Consider the following 18,937-nt stretch of genomic DNA (forward strand, 5'->3'; position numbering starts at 1 on the left):
CTAAAACCTAAAAACAGTACTACTATATTTAACATCCTAACAAGTTTAAACTAGTAGAATGAAGCTAGGAAATTTGTCAAAAGCAAAGAATTACCTCAACTTCAAAGTTTGAGTATGTAGAATCTAAAAAAGTCTACTAAAAGGGTGAGAAAGAGGCAATTCACCTAAAGTAGACTAACATTAACTAATGTTAATATCCTAACAAGTCTAAAGTAGTGAAATGACACTAGCAAACTACTCAAAAGCAAACAAGTACCTAAAACTCAAATTTTGAGTAGTTAGAACCTAAAAAAGTGTACTAAAAAGGTGAGAAATTGGTTTAAATCGTGTATGTACTTGTTGTGCTTGTACTTCTAGTGTTCCTTAGTGTTTCTTCATCATTTTAATCAGTGAATTTCATTTGCTTGAGTTGAATTCCAGCTTGCATATTCATTTTCCAGTTTTGTCTAAAGTCATGTGCCTTATGTGCAGTGTTATTTCTGTCATGAAGTGTTGATTCTGTTCCAGCCTTTATTTTCTGTGTTTTCTTTGCAAATCTGTGTTTAGATGCATGCGTAGCAATATATCAATCCATAAAAGGCAATGAGGCAATGTCTAGCCTGGATGATATAAGCTAAAGCATAAAAAAGTTATTCTAGTTTTTAAAGTCTGCACATAATTTTCAAATCTGGTGCAATATCCAAAACCTATTCCAGTGCACATTTTGTTGTTCTCAAGATTTGAACAGGTTCATTTGATGTTATTACACATGTCTCAAGTAGTGGCAACTTGTATTAATCCATAAAATGCAAAAAGCATATCTAAGTTGCTTCAAATCCATTAGCAAAGTGCTGTCACAGATTTTAATCAATCTTTTCACCGTGATTGATATCCTTGCATGTGTTTTATGTCTTTAAACATCTTGTAGCTAATATTCTGCAACTAGATCTAGTGAATTAGGACTTCCATAAGCTTTGTTTGTGCTGTCCAGTTTGATTCTAGTATTTGGCTGAAGCAGGGGTGATTTGATGAATCTGATTGTTTCAGTGCATTTCTACCATTAGTGCAAGTTTATTTTGTCATTTGGAACTTGTATGCACTGTTCATTTGGTGAAATTTGAGCCATTATCCAAAATAACTTCCTAAACCATCACTTTTGCCTAAAATTGGAAGTGAACTAGTGATTTTCTGCTACAGTGTGTTTCTTGGTTGTTTCAATGTTTAAACACATCCAAATTGATGATACAAAGTTGTTCAAAACATCAAATTATGTGTCCAAACGTGTTTTTCTGGTGCAAAATCACCCTACCAAATTTTGCCTAAAATTGGAATTATACCAGTGATTTTCTGGTGTAGTATTTTTCTTTATTGTTTAAGAGATTGCACACCTTCAAATTGATGATATAAAGTTGCTTGAAGCGTCATTTTAGCTGTTGAAACACTTCCAAGCATTTTTGGCCTTGAAACCACCATTTTCAAAGTCATTTTCTGGTGCAGTGTGCATTTCATGTGCTGTTTGAAATTTGCCAAACTTTATTCTTTATTTTTGGATTGGCAAAAGCTGGTATGATGTTTCCATATGGAATTATATGATCGAAAGCAGTATAGAACATCCATAAAGAAGTCTAACTACAAACTCACACTACAAAAACAACCTAGAACTCAAAATATGACACCCTAGAACCTAAAAAGTGTACTAAATAGGTGACAATTTCGAAATTCACCTAAACTAACCTAAGAATGTGTAATGTTCTTATCCTAACAAGTTTAAAGTACTTAAATAAAGTTAAGAAAGATGTCAAATTGGATCAAGTACCAAAATCTCAAAAATTGGCTACTTAGACCTAAAAAGTGTACTAAGTAGGTTACAAAATGGGAATTGACCTAAAGTAACCTAAGACTGTGTATTCTACACATCCTAACAAGTTTAAAGTTGTTAAAGGAAGCTAAGAAACATGACACAATATATGACCTAGCTATATCTCAAAGTTTGCGTACTTGGCACCTAAAAAAGTAGATGAAATAGCTAAAAATTACTACTCAAACCTCAAAAAATTTGTACTACAATTGCAAACTGCACTAAACTAGGAAAATATACTACAAATAAACTATCCTAACAAGTTAAGAATGGTAGAACCTAGCTAATTAAGAACTCACACTACAAAAAATACCTAAAACTCTAAATTTGACAACTTAGAAACCTAAAAGTAGTACCTAAAATACACTAAAAGTGCAAAGAATGCACAGTCTATTAAAGTACTCACCGAAACAGTAAACTAACTATCTACACCACTTTTAAAAGATAAAAGAAAGATAAAAATGAAGTCTCAATTGAAAAATAAAAAGAAAAACAAAATTTGACTATATTGAACACCTATAAATAGACTAAAGTAGGTGAGAATTTTATTTCCTTGCAGAAATTTGTTATCAAACCTACATTTAGACCATGAGTGAATGTTCATGTATATGTTGTATGTTGATGTATATATTGTATGTTCCTCTATATTGTATGTTCATTTATTAGGCTACAACTTGATTAAGTTAAGTAGTCTTTTAAAGTCCTATGGTACTACACACATTCTCAATGGAATGAGAAGGGTGAAAGTACCTTAAACACTTACAATGTACAAAATATGTAGAAGTACTCTATAAAAGAGAACTTCAGTAATGTTAGAAAATTGACTCCCCCAAATTTAATACACAACCACTTAGGATGTCAAAGACATTTCAATACTGAGGACTTGTCTTTGCATGCCCTTATTGAATGCCTATGACAATAGTGTTCAAATTGCCTTCCATGTTCGACTTGAGTAGTAATAGGTTTATTACTTATGTCACATGAAGTGTTGCTATTTTGGCTAAGTTTTTATTTGTTTGGCTTGTCACAGAACATGGCCCATTTTCCCAATCATTGTGGATGGATGTACGACCATTGTTATAGTGGAAGGAGAGGTTTGAAGGAATCTTTTGTCATCGGAGTTGAAGAGTTTGTGGAAACGGCCCGACGATATCAATATTATGTCCTTGATGGAGGGATTCGATGTCCATGCATCAAGTGCGAATGTACAAGGATTTTGAAAGATGAAGTGGTCAAACTTCACCTTTACCAAAAAGGGTTCATGCCTAATTACACAGTTTGGAGATATCATGGTGAAGAAATTCCTTCGACCTCCACTGCAGCTGAAAAGCGGCTTGCATCAAGTTCGAATACTATTGTACATACATCTGAGATAGATCAATTTGCCTATATGCAAGAGATGGTCATTATGATAAGCCTCCAAATGAAACCACTCAGAGGTTTTACAATTTACTGACAGAGGCAAATCTACCTGTATTTGAAGGTTCATCTGAGTCAAAATTGTCAGTGTGCATTAGACTCATGGCTGACAAATCTAATTGGAACGTTCCCATTCGAGTAGTGGACTTCTATACAAAATTGATGTTAGATTTGACACCACCAAACAATTTTATGCCGAAGAATTATTACCAGCCAAAAAATGTGTTTCAAAGTTGGGATTGGAAGTCAAGAAGATTGATTGTTGTGTTAATGGATGTATGTTATTCTATGACAATGACAGTGGCAAAAATGATGCATTGTTGGTTGAATGCAAGTTTTGTGGATCACCTCGATATCATACGATGCATGCTGGACGGAGGCAAAAAAAACCAATTCCTTTAAAGTCCATGTTCTACTTGCCTATAATTCCAAGATTACAAAGAATGTTTACTTCAATGCAAACATCAAAACACATGACATGGCATGATGGTAACAAAACTGAAGGATTTTTGTGTCATCCTTCTGATGGTGAAGCTTGGAAGCACTTCAATCGTAAACATCCATCCTTTGCTAGTTAACGCGTAACGTCAGACTTGGTCTATGCTCTGATGGGTTTACCCCGTACATTCAGGCGTCTGCATCACCATATTCATGCTGGCCCGTGATAGTTACCCCATACAATCTACCACCTGAGATGTGTATGACAAAGCCTTACATGTTTTTATCGTGTATAATATCAGGTCCATCTAATCCCAAATCATTGATTGATGTTTATTTGGAGCCTTTGATTGATGATTTGAAGAAGTTATGGAATGGTGTTTGGACGTATGACGTTTTAAGGAAGCAAAATTTCCTTATGAGGGCAACCTTGATGTGGACTATTAATGACTTCCTAGCGTATGACATGTTATCTGGTTGGAGCACGCATGGTCGATTAGCTTGTCCACATTGCATGGAACATACAAAGTCATTCCAATTGAGTTATGGTCAGAAAAGTAGTTGGTTTGACTGTCATCGACGGTTCTTGCCCATTGATCACCCCTTTAGAAGAAACAAAAAGGCATTTCGCAAAGGGCAAGTTGAAACGGATATGCCCCTGCCGAAGTTGACTGGATCACACGTTTGGAGAAGAGTGAAAGACTATCCAAAAGTCACTGAATCTAGTCAGAATAGGATAGAAGGGTTTGGAGAATGGCATAATTGGACTAAAAGAAGCATATTATGGGAACTTCCCTATTGGAAAGACAACTTGCTAAGACACAACCTCGACGTCATGCACACAGAAAAAAAATTCTTTGACAATGTCTTCAACACAGTTATGAATGTTATAGGTAAGACAAAAGATAATGAGAAAGCAAGAAAAGATTTACCTTTGTATTGTGGACGAAAAGACTTAGAGTTGAAGGCGCAAGGTAACAACCGATTATTTAAACCAAAAGCAAATTACACCATGTCAAAAGACGAGGCAAGAATAGTGTATGGATGGATCAAAGAGCTTAGAATGCCAGATGGATATGCTTCTAAGTTGTCCGGATGTGCCAATGTTCAGAACGGTACTATTCAAGGGTTGAAGAGTCATGATTGTCATGTATTCATGGAGACTTTCATCCCTCTTGCGTTCAGTTGTTTGCCAACGCACGTGTTAAATCCACTGATAGAAATCAGTAACTTCTTTAAAGATTTGTGTTGCACGACACTAAAGGAGAATTCCCTTAAAAAGATGGATGAAAATATCCCAATTATTCTTTGCAAATTAGAAAGAATATTCCCTCCTGCATTCTTTGATTCAATGACGCATATTCCAATTCATCTTGCATATGAAGCTTGGCTTGGAGGACCTGTGAAATACAGGTGGATGTATCCATTTGAAAGGTTTATGAAAGAATCCAAACGTTCAGTTAAAAATAAAGCTAGAGTAGAAGGCTCAATTTGTGCAGCTTACTTGCACAGAGAGATAACGTATTTTTGTTCACATTATTTCAAAAACTTTATATTCTCCCCTACTCATGTTAGAAATGAAATGCAATGACAAGTTGAACCACGTGAAGGTGCATTATCAGTTTTTCGACAATCAGGCCGTCACGCAGGGAAATAATTCACTCATTGGTTAACTTAAAAACCATTGATCCTTCCTTATTCATTTTTATTTTTTCGCTTTATTTGTAACCATTTCAATGCAGTAATGACAGGACAAGGTTCAAAACATCCTGATAAAGGAAAGGGGGTAGCAAGGCCTAAGAAGAGGCAATGACAGGCACCAAAGTATGTACTTAGGGTGCCTGCTAAACTACCTACCATTGCTGCCCGCAGTACATCATCTGTGGGGCCTCCTCCTACCCCTACAATACATTCTCCTACCCTTGCAGTAGACCCTACTCCTACCTCTACAATACACCCTTATCCTACCCCTGCAATACACCCTTATCCTACCCCTGCAATACACCCTTCTCCTACCCTTGCAGCCCACCCTTCTACTACCCCTGCAGCAGACCCTCTTCCTCCTCCTGTGATTATAACCCTCACTCCTCCCCCTGTGGTTATTACCCCCACTCCTCTCCCTGACCCTACTTCTATACCTTCATCATCTTGTATACCGCCTTCTGAGACTGTCACACCATCTGCTGATCCAGATTCAAGTGGTGATGGTGAAGGTCTTGACCCGCCCCTCCATGATCGACCATGGATTGAGCCGTGTGGTAAAGGGTAAGATTTTAATCTCTTGATATAATTTGATGTTTAAACCCTACTGTAATTCAAATGACTTTTATTATGTAGGTTTATTCCATATAGGGTTGCTTCCCAAGCCATCACACGTTCAATTAAGCAATAGTTTGTAAGTCCATGGCCTACTTGGGGAGCAATACCTGATGACGACAAAAAGCTATTCTGGGACCGCTTTCAGGTGAACAATCCATTAAACTAATTGTCCCTCTTATTTTAGTATGTTCATTAATCAATGTTTGTTCTGTTTAATGTTATAGATGAAGGTGCAGTGGAAACCTGAACATGAAACACAAATACACAGAAATTTCCACATGAAAGCATCTCATCAGCTGTCAGAGATGTTTAGGGATGCTCGCAATGCAGGAGAGCGCCCTCATGGCAAGAGTAAAAGAAGTCAGATAGACCTTTTAGGAGATGACTATGTTCATAACAATGCAACAAGACTTTGTCGAGTTTAAGAAAAGGAGTACAAAGGAGATGGATGCACTAAAGGAGGAGAATGCTAGACTGAAAAGGAGGGTTGAAGAGGTTGAAAAAGAGAAGGAAGCGCCACAAAAGACAACATCTCGCCCAAAGACAACACTCGAGACTAAGGAGCAGAGTGGTAACAACCCTCAAACTAGGGACACTAGAAACACCTCTATGATGGGAGGAGGAGGTCGTAGGCAATTGGAAGTCTCTCACCATAGATCGACATGATGGTAACATTGACCCAAACGAGCACATTGACGTATACGTCGCACGAGTCAATCTATACACTACGGATGAAGCTATTCTTTGCAAACATTTTCCTACCTCTTTAAAGGGAGAAACTTTGAATTGGTTTACTCAACTTTCACCTTTCTTCATAGACTGATTTGGCACCCTGGTGAAGAGTTTTGGAACTCATTTTGGCACCTCAAATCCATAGCTTTGGTAAACACAAGGACGAATAAAGGAGAGACTTTGCATGTTTTAATGGAACGTTTTGGGAATGTTGCCCCTAATATCAGAAATTTGAATCCTGATGTAGCTTTGAATCACATGGTAAATACCATGAGACCAAGACCTTTTGCTTATGACCTATGCATGACCCCAACCTCAACCTTGGATGAGTTTACGAAAAAAGCTATGAAGTTTATGTAGTTGAAGGATTTAAGGGAGTTCATAATGTTAAGACAAAATTGCCTAAAAAATAGGTCGTCTAAAAAACTCGGGTTTTGAAGTTTAACAAAAAACATTAAACGAAATATTGTTGTGTATGAAAAGTTGTTTAAAAGAAATAGCGTCTAAGAAAGAAATATTTTGTAACGTCTATTTTAAATGAAATGAAGCGTATGAACAAAGTTTTAAGGATTGAATTGTTTGATAAACCATAATTATAAATAATGTCTAAGAAAAGAAAGCTTCTCTCTCTTTGAAATCATCTAATAAACTATATGAGTAACAAGCTAGCGTCTTATGAACAAGAAAAATTATCTCTTTTATAACACTGAGGCTAAAAGAAATTTTTATTCAATATAGTGTTATCTCAAGCAAAAGCGTCTTAAGAATACATTGTCTAATGAAAGAGCTAAACTCTATAGCCTTTGAAGAAGCATCTAATGTTTATACCATTTGATGATTATACAAGATGTATGTTTTACCAAACGATGCATTTATGAATGACATGGCAAATGATAAAATGTCCTGAACATGCAATACAATATAATGTTATCAACGTTCAAAACATTTAATGCATGTACAATAAAGTGTTTCGATGCTTGTATACTTTGTTCTTAATATCTGTGCAGATCACAAAAGCAGAAATATATGATCATAATCACTATACCCAAGAAAAAGACGTTATGAGATAAGTGTAAATAGAGGAAATTTTTGGGCTTCTTTGTAATTTTGGAAAATTAAGAAGGGCGTAAATGGAATTTAGGAGACAATTTAGTTGATATTTTAAAGATAATTAATTAAATCTAGAAATATCAACAGAAAAGATCTTCTAAATATTTTTATAATTATCTAAATCTTTTAATTATTTGGAGGATATAAGATAAAATATCTTATCAACAAAATATTTAGGGTCCAAGCCCAATCAAACCCCATATAAAGAGACCTAGGGAGATAGAAATCCTAACTCATTCATTCATTCTCCTCCACTAGAAGCAAGCATCCACCACTCCTCTAACTTTTATTTTACCATGTATTCTACTCATTCATGGAATGCTAAGCTTCTAGGGCTATTCCATTGTAATTTCATTATGGATTCTGAGGTTAAGTTGAATTAATATATTTCTTTCTTTTGATTATTGATTTGAGTTATCCATCTTCTTTGTCTTTCATCTCTCAATCACATTAAAAGTAATGAATTTTGCATCATAAGGTGTTTGAAACGAGTTTTTGCTACTAATTAAGAATATACTTTGATTGGTAGTAAAAATTTCAACTATAATTAATTCAGAATTTACTTTGATTAATTAATTTTTAATTTGGTTAGGAGATTTAAGAACAGACATGATTAAACACAGCAGGATTCGATTGAGAATGTACTTTGGCTGAATTCATTATGAATAATCTAGAAAGGTCTTGCTCTTGATTGAAAATTTATTTTGATTAATTGTAAGATCGTCCTCAAGTTAATTAAGAATGTACTTTAATTAACTTGAAACCCGAACAATAATCAATTGAACAATAATCTGTGGATAACCGATGATGAATCTATCTTGGAAAAGTAGTGGAATTAGCCTATTTCATTATAATTGTTTTTAAGCTTCCTATTTGTTCTTCAATTAAACTCAAACAATCTTCAAACATTAATTTCATTAGCATAGCTTTTCACTTTTATTTTTAAGCATTGCATAACATTTACTAATCTTTAAAAGTCTCCATAAGAATCAAGAATTGAAACACAATTATGTATTCGTTGGGAAACAACTCAAGATTACTTTAACCATATCTACTTTCTTGAATACTAACTTGGCAATACTAAAGTTCCCTTGTAAAGTAGTATTAATTTGATAGCTTCAACGACATCGTATCAAAAGGAAAGTTTGCTCTCCTCACTTTCTCTATCATAACCACCTAACTCAACCAAGATACTACTCTCAACAACCTTATTGACACAAAAACCTTGATTATGTGCTAAAATGATGATAGAATCCGTTTTGGGGGCTAAATGGAGATCCATGAAGGGAACATCAACTTAAACTAAGGCTAAGATATTGGAAGAAGAAGAAGGACTCTTAGGCTTGTTCTTGCATTCCCTCAAGCCTTACAAGACATTGGACCTCTCATGAAGAGCCATGGTCAAAGAAGATGGAAGAAGAAGATAGAGCTTTAAGGATTCTACTCTTATGGAGGATCACATTTTAGTCTTCTTCTTTATCTTAAAACATTTTTGTAAATATGTAATATAGCTCACTTTTACGCCTTGTATTTGGCCAAGACACTTTGTTTAGCTTCGTTTATAAGGTTTGATGGCTTTAAGAGAGAGCTAGCGCACCATTACGTCCTTAGTTAGAAGGTAGCACCTAAAATGGGTTAGAAATGGGTTAAAAATGGGTTTTGGAAGGAGTTAGTCACAAGGAGCCTTTTGCATAAAATACTTTGACTATGTTAGTTACAAAGCATAAGGTTCCACTCATTTATTGTTTAGGCTCCTCATTTAACTCATAGGCTCCTCATTTAATGCCTAGGCTGCTCATTTAATGACGAGGCTCCCTATTAAATAACGGAAACTCCATGTACTCTAGCCTTCTCCTTCACCTATAAAAGGAGAGACACCCTTTTGTAGTCCATAGAACTTGATTGAATGTAAAGTTCTTTTGCCAAAATTATAAGGCTTCTTTACTTGAGTTCTCACCTTATGAAATGTCTTCTTCTAGACTTCTTCATACCTTCTCCTTCATGGTGGCCTAACCTCCTAGAAGGACATCTACCAAGACCATACAACACCAACATCTTCATCTCTTCATCTCTATTTGCTTCTACTACTATCATTGTTCATATGGAGTGTACCCTTTGAAGAAACTTCATCAATACACTTGGAAGATCATCTTATGTTGAAGGAGCATCCTTAAAGCAATCTCCATCAAATGATTTAGTGTTCAATAGGGTAGATTGGTCTAGCCATTACTCTTAAAACAATTTCTCAACGTCCAACCCTTAGTTTTATAGATTCTTCTTTCACAATGACCAACCAATTTGCATCTGCCAAACTAAACTCACGTACCATCTGTCTTTCATTATCTCTTGTAAACTCCTTTTAAAACTTAGCTAGTTTTGACTTCAATCAACACCTAACTGATATCACTTCACCATTTCTTGCTTCCTTTTTGAAACACCACAAAAAAGACTTAATCACTCACGACTTTTGATCTACTACCAACGATTAACACTCTTGATCACTCTTAAACACTATCACTTTGATAGCTTCACCTTCCTTTACTGATCTTCACCCTACTACTAACGCAAAACTCTCATAAATTGTAGCGACAAAACCAATTGAACATTTCATCTTCACTTTTTTAACTCACCATATGAACCATATGCTTAAATATGGATTCTTCTCAACTTGAAATCACTATCTTGATTAGTACCTAGCTTCTTATGATACATCTTAAACTAGGATTGTCCAAACTTTCATTTTTTAACCATTTTGAGAAACTCACTAATTATACTATTTCAACTATACTAATGAAATATATTTACAAATTCGCTTTAGACCCTAGTCTTCATACTCTTCAACTAGCTCTTACTCAATCCTTATAAAACCAAGAACTTGAATCTTCTTTTTGTTCTAACCATTTGTTAATACTTTCTCACCTCAAGATTGACACTACAACTTGAAACCATATCTTAGTTCATTTCCTTCGTTTGTCGACCCATTTTCTCTTATCAACATCCATTATTATTCTCTCATGTTAGGGCTGATCCATTGTATATTAATTTCGATGATGCATATGAGATCATTGGTGGAGAAAAAATGTTGAACATTTCATGCATACAACTATGATACATGTAAGTTTTTTATTTGTTATTTTCCAGTTTGTATATTAGTATTATTACTTTTTAATAAATATATTTAACTTTATTCTTACAGGTACATGGACATTATCGTAGTGGAGTCAGGTCGGGCGTTAGTTTATGAAAATAATTAAGTCTCACTATTTTTAAACCACTATCATTTCTAAAACATCATTTTCTAAGTCTTTACAGTTACCCTTAGTCAACTATAGGTAATTATTTCTAAAGTTAAAAGAAAAAAGAAAAGGCGTTATTTTTGTTTTATATACACTTTTTTTATTAGATACCACCAATGTCATTTTGTTAATATTTCAAAGTCTGATGGGTGTACATTTTAATTTTTTTTAATTGGTTCTAATTAATGCAACGAAATTAAATTCATGCGAGGATTATAAATTATAAATATCAAGAATAATTTCACAATATATGTGTAGTCCATTCAATTATAATGTAAGCTTTTTTTTTATCCTTTTTATTAAGGAACAAATTAGGAATACAACTAAGTCATTTAATTTTTACAATTACAAGTTATATTTATTATTAAGTTATTTTAAATTTGTAAAACTTATTATTTTCATGTGTTGAAATAGATATTAATATATGTAAAATTATTAATCGTTATTTTCTTTAATTTTTTTTATTTTGATTAACACGATTATCATATATTATTTAAAACAATTAAATAATTAAAAATGTTTGTTTGGTTTTTGTGCAATTTTCTATCAGTCGATAATAAATGAACTCTTTCTCTCTTAAAACCAAGTTAATTGAAAGGCAGAAATATAAAAAATAAAATAAAAGTTGATGGACGAATTATACTATAACATTGATGACAAAATCAAATAATATAATATTTAAATGAAAGTAAAAATTAATTTAATCATTCAATAATATGAAATCAATTAAAAATACTTGAATTTGTAAAATGCTTAAAATTATATTAATTGTTTATAATTATTTTATGGTTTAATAATTCAGATAGTCCTTATTTTTTATGACTTTTTTCAAATAGGTTTCTCGCTTATTTTTTTTTTCAATTGGATTCTTATTTTTGAAAATTTAAAGTCATTAGATATGTTAACACAATTAAAGAGGTTTCATGTGTCAGCTCGTGATTTTTTTGAATTTTTTAAATATTTTATAATATGCTCATTCATATTATTTAGCTTAAATAATTTTATTTATTGTTTAATTTTGTAGAAAATTTTTAAATGAGTTTCTTTATTTTTATTTGTTTTTATTTAGTTTTTGTTTTGAAAATTATAATGCAATTTAAGTTATTTTCATTGGTACTACATAGATAAAAATGTATTGTATGTTAGTTCATAATTTTTTTATTTTTCTAATAAAAAAATATCAATCTATATAAAAAAACTGTAAGGATTTATATACAAATTAAAATTTGTTTGAATTTGGAAAAAAAAAACATTGTTTAATTTTTAAAACAATTAGGAATAAATTGAGACAAAATAAAAATACAGGAATAAAATTGAAACAAAATAAGAATATAGGGACCAAATTGAGACAAATACAATGACACATGACCTGACAATAACACGTGACATTGTGAATGCCATGTCACACTATTAGTGCCACATGGCACAATGTCAATTTGACACATGACAAATTTTTTTATTTAAAAAAAATTAAAAAATTAAAAAATTTTAAAAACTAATTAAAAAATATTTAAAAAATTAAAAGAAACGTGACACCTCTTTAATGATGTTAGTGCGGAAGTAACGACAGAACCTAATTGTTTTAATTTTTCAAAAATAAGGACTCAATTGAGACAAAAAAGTAAGTGAGAGACCTATTTGAGAAAATGTTGGAAGTCCCACATCGACTAGAGATAAGACCAATTTATTTACAAGTCGGTTTTATGGGATTGAGTTAGATTTAAAGTTTACTTCTTAACCGAGGTCATCGAAAATAGAGATTATCCTATTTATTAAACCTTATTTTATTTAATAGTAATAACGTTATGTAGAAGTAGTAAGTTAGATATGTTACAGGGGTTTTTAATCAGGAGCTGTTCTCCCTGCACCTCACCAACTTCACCTTGCACCTCCCAATTCTTTTCTAATTCTAACTATACCCCTGCTAGTGAGAATATTTTGATTTTGTAAAAAGCTTATCCACCCACTACAAAGACCACTAGAAAGAGAAACCTTCCTCTGCCGCATCTGAACTTTGAAACCCTACATCCCTTCTGGACTCTTGCGTGCTCCTCCCCAGCTCCCCTCCTGCCTTCTCAACTTTGAAATCCTATTAACATATACTCCTCAAATATCACTCTCAGTTTAGAGAGGCTTAGATAAAGTTTATTATGAATGCAAATCCAAATTCTATAAGTAAAAGATTTCCCCACCACAACCATTCATTTTATCACAACTGGCAGCAAGGGACAACAAAAAGGAAAACTATGCACAGAACATCAGGATTTAGTACAAAATGGGGAGATTGAATAATCTGTGCAGAAAACATCCATTAATCATAAAGCATCTCAAATACATAGGGAGGTTAAAAAAGCTATGCACAGTAAACGAAAATGAGCATTCATAAATCGTGTAAAAATACAGTGAACCGCAGTTCGAAGTGCGCAACCATTGAACCACACTTTGAAGTGTGGTTAAGGTTTTTAAGATGCATAGTAAAACCGCAGTTCGAAGTGCGCCACCATTGAATCACACTTCGAAGTGTGGTTAAGGTTTTTAAAATGCACAGTGAAACTGTGGATTGAAGTGCACCACCACACTTCGAAGTGTGGTTAAGGTTTTTAAAATACAAGTGAAACCGCATATTGAAGTGCGCCACCAATGAACCACAGTTTGAAGTGCGGTTACGGTGTTTAAATATTAAACCAACCTCTTCAAGAGCTTTCTGTGACCACCTTCTTCGAGGACCACCTTCTTCGAGGACTACCTTTTTCTCGTCCAATATCCACAGCACCACCAACACGCAGCACAACCACTACACTCTGTAACCGCTCAACTCTCAACCTAGAAAAATATCAAACATTAAAAATGCTAGTCTCATGCAAGTGAAAAAACAGCAAGAGAGAAAGGAGGTGCATGCATACTAAAGTTTATACAATCAAGAAAGAAGTTGGTGGTTAAGATGATGGTTGACAGTTAAAACATCATTAAGCCATTATTAATTATGTTTTGACTTCAATAAATGAAGGACGAATATGTAAATTTGGAGGTGCAGAATGAAATAAGTGAGGTGGAGAATGAAATAAGTGAGGTGGAGGTAACATCACTCTTTCATCAGTCTAAACGGTCAAAAATTCTTCCAATAGAAAGTCCAACGTAACCGAGACACGGAGATAGAAAGCCTAGTGACATAGGAAATTTGCAACCCATTTAGCACGTTGTGAGCATTGTCTCGAAATTGAAATTCGTCATCGCTCTCCATCCATCCATCCATTAATGGAAGCATTGAATTAACCAAAGACATTGAATTGAAATGGAAAAGCGTGAAATGAGGATAAGATGTGGCGCAGGGAAGTCAGAAAACAGGTATTTACGCTTTCGTAGAATTGCTTGCGGGAAACATATAGTATTAATTCACTTATTTCATTTTCTTTCGCTCCCACAACACAATACAAAACGGAACACAGTGCTTAAAAAACTGAAACAACAATGTCCACGTTGAAGGTGCCCCATTCTGTTCCCGCTGCTGCCGATGACTGTGAGCAGCTCCGAAAAGCCTTCGCAGGTTTCGTTCATCAATTCGGCTTTTAAATTTTAATGATATGCTACCATCGCTGTAAATTAACAATAATGGATGCTGTTGTTTATTAGTGATGCGATCATATTTAGATTGAAAGACAGAGAAGGATGATCCGATATACTCTATTAATTAAAAAGGAATGGTTAATCCAAGACTTTCAACTGATACATGATAATCTGTTGTCGGAATTATTAAATTCAAGATCATGCCGTTTATAGATTGTAATTTTGTTTTCAGTTTTGGGGATCGTGTCGTGGGTTATAGATTGATTTTAATTTCATTTGACATGTGATGAGTTTTCAATTTACCAAATGTAATTACAGGTTGGGGGACTAACGAGGGGCTGATCATATCCATCTTGTCCCATAGAAATGCTGATCAGAGGAAGCTTATTCGAGAAACTTATGCCAATACCTTCGGAGAAGATCTCCTAAAGGTCTTGGACAAAGAACTCACCAGCGATTTTGAGGTCAGTTCAGGGATATAGCTTTTCTCATAATTACACAATTCTCTCAATAATCGTGTATCGTTTGATGTATTCAATGGATCACGAAATTCTCTTTAAAGGAAAGGAGCTCTTCTAATAATAATGTAAAAAGTAATGTATTAACTGGGAAGCATGACTTGCTGCCAAAAATTGATAATAAAACAACTCTGTTGGAATAATTTGTATATCTTTTATAAATGTGTTTGAAACTCAATCACTTTTGAATTTTCTCCTGACCAGAGGCTGGTTCATCTTTGGACACTTGATTCTGCTGAACGTGACGCATTTTTGGCAAATGAGGCAGCTAAAAAGTGGACTTCGAGCAATCGGGTTCTGGTGGAAATAGCCTGCGCTAGGTCCTCCGAACAATTGTTTGCTGCGAGGAGGGCGTACCATGTTCTTTATAAGAAATCCATTGAGGAGGATGTTGCACTTCGCACAACGGGAGACTTCCGTAAGGTACTCAATCTTGAGCCTAACCTTGTTATTAGTTTAAATCAACATTTTAGACTCCTGTTTTGTTGTTATGAATGAGATGATTTTGCATTATTTTCCCCATCAAGTTAGTTCTCGATGGGATGTTAAAATCCCATCAGTTCCAGTGCTTCGTTTGAGAACCTCCCACTTCAATGCATGAATAGCTATGTAAGCCAATTTTACCGTAAAGACATCAGATTGTTCCTTTAACCATTTCCATCCATACGTGATAAGCATTAAAATTTAGGATCATGATATTTTAACAACTTTTTTTTAATAATTTTTTGACAATATCACTGTTTTTTTGGTCGGACCAATCATACGTGTTGGTGGTAGAAGGTTGTCGAAAAAAGTTGTTAAAAAGACATTTTCCATTTAAGAAATGTAGGTGGTAGGATAAATTAAGCCAAAAATGGTTGAAAGCATGACGTAAATAAAGGTTGGTGAGGGTGAAAGCACACGATTTTGGGAGAATACAGGTGAAAAGTTATCTCATAAATATGTCAATTCCGAATAACAACACTTAACAATCAAAAGGGGCAATTGGGAGGAAGATAAGTGGGTGTGGGAATCAAGGTGACATATCCTGATTCAATAGTGGGAGAAAGTAAATTACAGAGGCCAAAATAAATTTAAGGACTATGACCCGTTAACTTTTTTTAACAACTTTTTTATCATAAACTATGAATCACTATTTGATTGGTACGTTGTAAAAAAGTTATCAAAAAAATTGTTAAAAAAAAATTTCCAATTAACCCTCTCCAACCACCATATTTTGAGTCCACAGTTACACCCCCACAAACTTCAAACTTCTTCCATGATCTAGTAGTTACCAGCTCTACATATTTAGCAAGGCCTCTATAAACATCAACCATCTTTAATAACTACTTCACCTTTTGGAGCGTACCTTTCCACACTTAAGGAATCTACTCAGAATCTCCAAACTTACTTTTAGAGAAATTAACCTTCAAACCAGACACCATCTCGAAAGCATGATGTTTGTAATTATAAGCACGTGTGCTTAAAGAAGACAGTATCATTCACATGTTGTAACAAATTCCCATTCACCCTATTTTGTCCTACTTTCACTTAGAACAAATTTTTCTTTGGAAGCTTGTCTTATTTAGCCACTTTAGTCCCTCTGTAAAATATTGACAAGGAACGCAGCCAATTCATCACCTTGTCAGTGGCCATTTGCTTGCTAAATTCCTTGTTGGGGCACCCATTTGCCGTGACTGAAATTGAGCTAGAAACAAGACACCCTTTTATTCACATGATGCACCTTTCACAAAATCCCATTTCTCACCATATATACCTTAAGATTTCCTAATTAACTTAATCATTAGATATCTCATAGTCTACTTTGAAAACAATAAACTTTTCTTCTTCCTCTTCATCTCATCCTCCACCTCATTTGCCAGCAGTAAAAGTTGTAAGAGGTGTCCATCTCCCGAATAAGCACTTTGTCTCTTTGTAAAACATATCGTGCACCTCTTTGCCAGGTATCTAACCACTCCCTTGTCCCCATTACTCTATCAAATCTTCTCATCTCCTTTAGGCTATATCATGTGAGTTTCCTTCCAACAATTGGGATGTGTTCCATCTATCCGTTCCTACAATGTTTATTGGTCAATTTGTGTTAGTTATGCGATAAAACTAAATGAATGAATGAATATAATTGATGAGAAGTAAATTGTATCTCAATGAACTGTGGGTCGCGACTTCTGATTAGCCTCAACTGCATTGGAACAATGAAACATTTTGTTCGGTCTAATTATTTTATGTTTCTTCTGTTACAAGATGTAGACTCTTCGGCAGTACTTTTCCAAAGCTGAACTGAAATTATAGTTTGTATCTTTCATGAAGACTTATTTTGAACGATTTTCTATAATATAATTTAAATTTTATCTCACTCTCTTTCATTTCAAGAGGACAAAATTAGCTAACGTTTGTTTTCTTTAGCTCCTAGTACTTCTGGTTAGTTCTTATCGATATGAAGGAACTGAGGTCGACTTGAACTTGGCAAAAACTGAGGCAAAATTGCTGCATGACAAGATTTCAAAAAAGGCTTATAACGATGACGACCTAATCAGGATTTTCGCTACGAGGAGCAGAGCACAGACTAATGCTACTTTTAATCATTACAAAGATGAATTTGGAAAAGATATCAACAAGGTACGTAACGTGGCTTATCTTGCATTACTCTTAATTCCTTACATATATCCTACTTTCCTTTCTTTCATCTCCCTTTGTGACTCTTCAAATATGTGAAAAAGAGACAATGTATCAGTTATGCACCCATTTGGTTTTATGGAACCTGGTTATACTGATGTGCCTTTTGTGAGCCAATGTTGAATTGCAGGACCTGAAGGATGATCCAAAGAATGAGTTCCTGAGTTTACTAAGAGCAACTTCGAAGTGCTTGCTCCATCCTGAGAAGTACTTTGCGAAGGTTCTCCGTTTGGCTATCAACGGGCGAGGAACCCATGAAGAAGACCTTACAAGAGTGGTGGCCACCAGAGCGGAAGTTGATTTGAAAACGATTGGAGATGAGTATCAAAGGAGGAACAGTGTCCCTCTCGATCGTGCCATTGGCAAGGACACCAGTGGTGACTATGAGAAAATGCTTTTGGAGCTTATAGGACACGGTGATACTTGATACAATGTTTGTACTTATGGCAGAGTTACTAAATAGAATGCAGCGTCATGATCTAGTGGTTCCATGTTGTGTTTTGGACCATTATGTCTTCCTCAGTTGAATAAAATATACCACCACCTTGGCGAAGCCCCTAGAATAGAATCGATAAACTTGCAAACATAAATGGAAGAGATTCATAGAAATACTTTTTTCTGGCGATCACCTTATTGGTGTCTCTCTTCCTATGTGTGGCTCAGATTTTGTAAATAAGGAATGACTTTATGCTCACTTCCCTAAAGTTAAATAAATATTTATAAATAAGGATTGTTGGTATTGTTCTTTTGTAGATAAAGATGCCACTCATTTTACAAAGATTTGGTAAAACTGTTATTTGTATCTATAAAATAATCGTATCTTGAAAAAAAAGAGTCAGTTTTGTACTTTGTATGACACATTCAATTTTAAAGTTCTTAAGTGAAAAAAAAAAAAACAATACCCTTTTTAGTACTTGTGTGACTCGTGTTTAATTTACAAGCCTCTTTTTAAAGTAAAAGTTAAAAGTTAAAAGAAACTACTTTAACTCAAAAATATAAGTCGTTTATTTATTTTTTACTTTTTTAACTTA

At 34.2% G+C, this 18,937-nt stretch overlaps 1 protein-coding gene across 2 annotated transcripts; it reads left to right on the forward strand.

Annotated features, from left to right (window-relative positions):
• The first annotated feature begins 14,293 nt into the window (after positions 1-14,293).
• Positions 14,294-18,647, forward strand: LOC148205207 (annexin Gh1-like). Of its 2 annotated transcripts, XM_088102902.1 has the most exons (6): positions 14,294-14,496; positions 14,598-14,695; positions 15,034-15,179; positions 15,438-15,656; positions 17,637-17,849; positions 18,037-18,647. In XM_088102902.1, the coding sequence occupies exons 2-6, from the start codon at positions 14,620-14,622 to the stop codon at positions 18,331-18,333; spliced, it is 951 nt and encodes a 316-aa protein (XP_087959028.1). In that variant the 5' UTR covers positions 14,294-14,496; positions 14,598-14,619; the 3' UTR covers positions 18,334-18,647. The 2 variants fall into 2 exon arrangements, with proteins under 2 accessions (XP_087959028.1, XP_087959029.1); XM_088102903.1 differs by lacking the exon at positions 14,294-14,496 and having other exon boundaries at positions 14,537-14,695.
• Positions 18,648-18,937: the final 290 nt, after the last annotated feature.

This window comes from Vigna umbellata, chromosome 1 (genome assembly GCF_029865625.1).
Source record: "Vigna umbellata cultivar VRB3 chromosome 1, Vumbellata_1.0, whole genome shotgun sequence".
Taxonomy (NCBI): Eukaryota; Viridiplantae; Streptophyta; class Magnoliopsida; order Fabales; family Fabaceae; genus Vigna; species Vigna umbellata.

What these genes read in the sequence shown, in the direction of transcription:
- LOC148205207 (XM_088102902.1), top strand. Translation starts at nt 14,620, where the DNA reads ATGTCCACGTTGAAGGTGCCCCATTCTGTTCCCGCTGCTGCCGATGAC. An exon ending in GCTCCGAAAAGCCTTCGCAG is followed by an intron (nt 14,696 to 15,033) that starts GTTTCGTTCATC and finishes ATGTAATTACAG; the next exon opens with GTTGGGGGACTAACGAGGGG. An exon ending in CAACGGGAGACTTCCGTAAG is followed by an intron (nt 15,657 to 17,636) that starts GTACTCAATCTT and finishes TGTTTTCTTTAG; the next exon opens with CTCCTAGTACTTCTGGTTAG.